This window comes from Vigna umbellata, chromosome 4, assembly GCF_029865625.1.
Source record: "Vigna umbellata cultivar VRB3 chromosome 4, Vumbellata_1.0, whole genome shotgun sequence".
NCBI classification, from domain to species: domain Eukaryota; kingdom Viridiplantae; phylum Streptophyta; class Magnoliopsida; order Fabales; family Fabaceae; genus Vigna; species Vigna umbellata.
In genome coordinates this window covers 4,292,385-4,299,152 of record NC_142168.1, presented here as the reverse complement: position 1 = coordinate 4,299,152, position 6,768 = coordinate 4,292,385, and the positions used below count along the sequence as shown (strand labels likewise).

General features: G+C 37.5%; 1 protein-coding gene across 1 annotated transcript in view; it reads left to right on the top strand.

Annotated features, from left to right (window-relative positions):
• Nucleotides 1-223: 223 nt before the first annotated feature.
• LOC124836587 (BEACH domain-containing protein C2-like) overlaps nucleotides 224-6,768 on the top strand; it is a 58,589-nt gene continuing 52,044 nt past the window's right edge. The window contains exons 1-3 of the mRNA XM_088112307.1: nucleotides 224-466; nucleotides 1,611-3,694; nucleotides 4,460-5,247. Coding sequence (XP_087968433.1) covers nucleotides 1,669-3,694; nucleotides 4,460-5,247 — 2,814 coding nt within the window. The 5' untranslated portion in view covers nucleotides 224-466; nucleotides 1,611-1,668. The remainder of the gene's footprint in view (nucleotides 467-1,610; nucleotides 3,695-4,459; nucleotides 5,248-6,768) is intronic.

Below are 6,768 nucleotides of genomic sequence, written 5' to 3'. Positions count from 1 at the left end.
AAATTAAAAATTGAGATCCATATTTTTTTTTTGCTTTTTAATAAATATTAGCTTAGTAAGGGAAATCTTTTTAACTTTTTAGAGAAACAAACGTCAATACAATTAGTTTATAATTTTTTGGATTAAATTAATAATTTTTAAATTTACTAATTTTAAATATTAAAATTTATCACTGATTTTTTCATAAGGTTAAAAAATCGCCTAAGAAAAACTTTGTCGTTTCATTTAGGAGGTTGCAGGTTGAAAATTCCAGAATAGAACGAGCTGCAACAACCAACACAAGCAGCACCAACCTCCTTCTTTCTCTTCTCTTCTTTTTCTCTTTCGCGCCCAATTCGCCTTATTCTCCTCCATCTCCAATTCACTCCCTTTCCACTTTTTCTCTCCACACTTTCATTTCCGTCGAATCCTCGATCGGAACCGGCGATCAGACCGAACGACACTCCGCGCCGGAATACTATAGAAGGTAAGCCAAACTATGACCTATATTTTCTTCTTCTTGGTTTTATGTGTATCTGAAGCAGCAATGTGGATTTCGTTGCGATCCGTGCATTTTCTTTCATTGACTTTTCAAGCTTCGATCGAATCCTGCGCGAATGCGCGAGACGTAGCGGAGAGATCTGCTGATTCTCGATCCACCTTCGCAATGCGAGGCCATCAGAGTCGATTCGATTGCTTGAGTTTGTGTTCGAGCAAGATCCGAGACTTGTTTTTTGCGTTTTTGGCTAAGCGACGACTTTTAGCTTTGGATGAACGTGTGGTTGTTTTTACTTACTGTTGTTGCGTTCTTGTTGGATTGAATCGATTTCAAATGGTTAACTTAACTAAACGCTGGAGCGTTTTTCAGTGTCAGTGTTTTTGAGCTTCGACTTGTGCACACTTTACTTCATTTAGTAATTGGAAATTTGTTATCAACTCAAATCTTAGCAAATGAACTAGTTGTTTGAGTTGACCGAGGAAGCTAATGAATTTCCTCTTAGTGTGTACTCTAGACTATTGTAATCTGAAGTTTTATAATGATTTCTTGTGTGCTTGGTCAAACTAAAGATTATCAAGCTTACTTTTAGTTGCCTCGCAGGACCTTTTGTACTGAAATAGTGGACGAACTGTCATTGTCAACCATTTACATGCTTTTAGTTAACCAGATCAATAAATAGTGTGCAACTCATGAATCACCTTTTTTTACTTCGTTTAGGTTCAATTTTATGCACATGAAATATAATATTAGAGTCATAGAGGATCCAGATTCGGTGCAGTCGTTTTTGTGTATAATCATGCATTTTGTGCATTTATAACTGTTGGATAAAAGATCAGCTGCTGAGATTTAGATGTGTTTTAAGTTGAATTACCAAGATATAATCCAAGCGGGCTGATCTTAACTTGATCGTTCTAAATTGCTGAATGAGTTCAAAAAGTGAGTGCAGAGAATGTGGATCTGAGTATTGGCCATCATAGAAGCATTTTCTATTTTCGTTTAATTGGTTTCTTTCCATAGGGTTTTTGGTTTTCTTGTTTGATGCATGACATAATGTCTTTTCTTCCAAAATGTTCGTATAGAACTTGCTGTCCATTAAGCTGTTTTGTGGTTATTGTAAAATTGCTACTTACAGGTGGATTGGGCTTTCATAATTGGAATGAATATTGTTTAGCTCACTCATAAGCATTTTGATGGAAGAAAACGAAGAAACAAAAGAGATAAAGATATCTGGAAATGAATTAGATACTGATGAAATAGTAGATAGTGGTGTAAAACAATTTATTGGGAGTCCTCATCAGCAAAATGTAAATTCTAGCAGCAGTGTTGGGGTTGAATTTATAGATGAAAGGGCTAACTTGCAAGAACAAGTTATTGATTCTGTAACTACAGTAATGGACGATGACCAGTTTGAGCAAGTATCTTTGAAAGACCAAGATAAGAGTAATGAGTATGAGGATTCAAACCGCTCGTCTGGTTCTGATAGTAAACAACATCCATATGGTGGAAATGCAGAGGATTTTCAACAATCATTTGGATCAAACTCAATAGAGAATGATTCTTCCCCAGTTGCAGACATGAATCAAGATAATCTTTCTTATAGTCCTGGGTCAGAAGGACATTATGGTCATACATCTAAGCATTTTTCCGCATCAATTAATTTTGATTCTAGCGGATATTCTACTTTTAATTCTCCACCAAAGCCAAGACAGAAACATGCAAAGCCAAATGTTTCTCCAGAACTGCTCCACTTAGTTGATTCTGCTATTATGGGGAAACCTGAAGGTATGGACAAGTTGAAGAATATCGCAAGTGGTGTAGAAATTTTTGATGGTGGGGAAGAAATGGACAGTGTGCCTTTCTTAATTGTAGATTCCCTTCTTGCAACAATGGGTGGTGTGGAAAGTTTTGAAGAAGATGAAGATAATAATCCTCCCAGTGTGATGCTGAATTCCCGGGCTGCCATTGTGGCAGGTGAACTTATTCCTTGGCTTCCTTATGCAGGTGATACAGATGATGTGATGTCACCAAGGACACGGATGGTAAGGGGACTACTTGTGATATTAAGGGCTTGTACTAGAAATAGAGCAATGTGCTCAATGGCTGGATTGTTAGAAGTGTTGTTGAGAACAGCAGAAAAAATTTTCACTGTGGATGTTGGCTTGAATGGTCAAATGAGGTGGGATGGAACTCCTTTGTGTCACTGCATACAATATTTAGCTGGTCATTCTCTCAATGTGAGTGATCTTTATAGATGGTTTCAAGTAATTACAAAAACACTTACAACAGTTTGGGCTCCTCGATTAACACTAGCATTGGAGAAGGCAATAAGTGGAAAGGAGTCAATGGGACCAGCTTGCACCTTTGAGTTTGATGGTGAAAGTTCTGGTTTGCTTGGTCCAGGCGAAAGCCGTTGGCCATTTATCAATGGATATGCTTTTGCAACATGGATCTACATTGAATCATTTGCAGACACATTAAATACAGCTACAGTTGCTGCTGCAATTGCTGCTGCTGCAGCAGCTAGGTCTGGTAAATCATCAGCTATGTCAGCTGCTGCTGCAGCTAGTGCACTTGCTGGTGAAGGTACAGCACACATGCCAAGGCTGTTCAGTTTTTTATCCGGTGATAATCAGGGTATAGAGGCTTATTTCCATGCTCAATTTTTGGTTGTTGAAACTGCTAGTGGAAAGGGAAAGAAATCTTCTTTGCATTTTACCTATGCTTTCAAACCACAATGCTGGTACTTCATTGGTCTTGAACATATAGGCAAGCATGGAATTCTTGGGAAAGCAGAAAGTGAAGTCAGATTGTATATAGATGGATCTTTGTATGAAAGTCGCCCTTTTGAGTTCCCTCGAATTTCCAAACCTCTTGCCTTTTGCTGCATAGGAACTAACCCTCCTCCTACTATGGCTGGTTTGCAACGCCGCCGTCGCCAATGTCCTCTGTTTGCTGAGATGGGTCCTGTTTACATATTCAAGGAACCAATTGGCCCAGAAAGAATGTCATGCATGGCTTCTAGAGGTGGGGATATAGTTCCTTCTTTTGGTAATGCTGCTGGGCTACCATGGCTAGCCACAAATGCGTATGTGCAGAACAAGGCAGAGGAAAGTGTGCTTTTGGATGCAGATATAGGAGGTTGCCTTCATCTGCTCTATCATCCCAGTTTGCTCAGTGGGCGTTTCTGTCCTGATGCTTCACCCTCTGGTGCTTCAGGTTTGATAATTTCTATTGATTCTTTTATGATAATACATGAGTAATGAATTTTAAACACTGCATAAATGCATATTGATTTGTCGTGCAGAAAGGCCCTGGTACCTGGTAAATAATTGTTCGAAGGTTAGTTTGTGGATTTATATGATGGAAATAAAAAGTGATTTACTATATTTTCGGTTAGTGTTTGTAATCATCACAATGGTGGTTCTTCTCTAATCTGTAGTAGTGAAAAATTTTCTTTTTCCTCAGGATGCTTCTACTCTAATTCCAAGTCTTTGATTCTTGATTTCTGAAAGTTTATTTTCTTTTGTTTTAAAACTATATAATTCAAAAACTGTTTTATTTTTGGGAATCAAGAACAGATCAGTTAGGGGCTTGCATTAAGCTCATATCCATGCATATAAAGTTGTATTATTATTGTTTATAAAAAGTCTTTCAATGAATATTAACCAAATTAAAGGGTGGGTAAATGGTATGAAATTCATTGAGAAATAGACATACTATTAGTGTTCTATCTGTGATTAAGCTGTCTCGTGAGGTTATCTTGTATAGTTGTCTTTGTGTAGTCTTTTGTTGGATCACAAAAGCATTGGTCTTGGGAAAATTATCTGTAATAAGCATTTCTGTATTTAAAGCTTTCATCCTAGGTTTTTTAAGATATATCTACTGTCATTGCAATATAAAATTTCTTTTATAATGAAGGTGTATAAAATTTTCTGTATTGTTGTCCAGTCTTCTTATAGTTCCTTTATTATAATGATTCAGGAACTCTTCGTCGTCCAGCTGAGGTTCTTGGGCAAGTCCACGTTGCTACACGAATGCGTCCTGTGGATGCTTTATGGGCATTGTCCTATGGTGGTCCCTTGTCTTTGCTTCCTTTGACTATAAGCAATCTACATGAAAATACTCTGGAACCTCAGCAAGGGAGGTCACCTTTGTCTTCAGCCACCACTTCTCTGGCTGCCTCAATATTTAGAATTATATCCACAGCTATTCAACATCCAAGGAACAATGAAGAATTGGCTCGTGGTAGAGGACCAGAGGTTCTATCAAAAATTTTAAATTATCTTCTCCGAACTCTATCTTCACTTGATGTTAGAAAGCATGATGGTGTAAAAGATGAGGAACTTGTTGCTGCTGTTGTATCCCTTTGTCAATCTCAGAAGATCAACCATGCACTTAAAGTGCAGCTCTTCACTACACTGTTGTTAGATTTAAAAATTTGGAGTTTGTGTAGTTACGGCATACAAAAGAAGCTTTTATCATCTCTTGCAGATATGGTTTTCACTGAGTCAATGGTAATGCGAAATGCTAATGCCATTCAGATGCTTCTTGATGGCTGCAGAAGATGTTATTGGACTGTTCCCGAAATTGATTCGTTAAATACTGTTTCCCTAACTGGGTCTACACGTCCAGTAGGTGAAATCAATGCTTTGGTTGATGAGCTCTTGGTGGTTGTTGAACTTCTAATAGTGGCTGCATCTCCTTCATTGGCCTCAAATGATGTCCGATGTTTACTTGGATTCATGGTTGACTGTCCACAACCTAACCAGGTAAAGCAGTAACACTTAAGTGGTTTTCTTTTTTGTGCGGGCAATAAGAATTGTCAGACAGGATACTACAATGACACAGACATATGGCTCCTGTCAATGCTATAAATGCATTTGCTAGAATATAATTTCACTGTATACCTTTCTTTGGTTCTTTCTTATATAGCTTCTGGATGGATGATTGCTTGTTTGGTGTTATCAACTGAACCTTTTTATTATTAAAATTTTATCATTTAGAAGACTATTTTTTTTTTTTTTTGTGTTAGGTACTTATTTCAGGGTTTTGGTAGTGTATTTCATGTTTGAGTATGTCTTGTATCTATCTCTTCCAATATTATTATATAAAAAGAACCTTTCTTTTTGTTTTACGATTCAAATGGGTGTTATCATTTAGTTCCTTTCAGCCAGAGACTCTTTTCTATGCAGCACTCTTTTGGTATGGTGACATTGTTCCCTTGTGACTTGGCAACCTTTAGGGTACATGGCAATAATATGACAAGCGATGTTGGCATAACACTAACAGAGACATATATATAAGGTATAGAACAAAAATTGTTGAATGTAATAAATAAGAAAAACTAATAACATATATCTAAAACAATATACTAGAAACGTGTTCTAGGAAATAAAATTCAACAAAAAGTATCTATTAACAATGTAAAGGGAAAAATGTGCAGAGGGATCATAGATGAAACTGAGGAAATAATGGCTCTAGAAAATAGAAAGGAACATAAACTGGTACTCAAGATAACAAATAGAGATAATGCACAGTTGGCTAGAGAGGTTACATCAGAATTGAACTTCAGAACAAGGGGTACAAAGTACTATAAAGAGAGGAAAAAGCACCTAGTATCAATTTTTTTTGTCTCAACAATCTGCATGGAGAGATATTGATGGGCTGTTTGCTGGAGATGTGGCCATTGGCCAGAGATGGGCTGGACAGGTTGCACAATCCCGGGAGCTGGTGGATGTGGTTGCATAGTTCATTTTGTCTTGCAGTGCATTGGTCATTTGTCCACAGTGCATGTTGTGAAGGTGTTTTGAATCCCGTAACCAAAACACTTATATGTCTTGAAAAAAATAGTGCCTACTCTGCTTTTTCTGCCATGGCCACATGGAGAGGTGGCTTTCATAATCTGCAACGATAAATTTACAATGCCATTGAAGTCTAATGAAATTTTGTTCAACTACTGCAATCCCATCATCGGGTGGTACTGCTATGGAAACCCTGGCTTGTAGTTGATGACACTGACTTGGTGATGGTGGTTATAGGATCTTGATATGATATCAGTCTCTGCATTCATGATGATAAGGTTGTGCTCATCTGTTTCAGTTCTGACCACACTTGTGAAAGGCATGAGTTGGGCTGCATTTTTCATGGCACAGTAAGGCACAACAGTTGTGAAATAACAAGCTAGCTGAATATCTGTAGTAGTTCCCTTTTCTAATGAAAGGAGAAAATGCTATGGCATCACCATACAAGTTGCAAACCTAACTAGCTTAACTCTAATAGGTTATATTTTA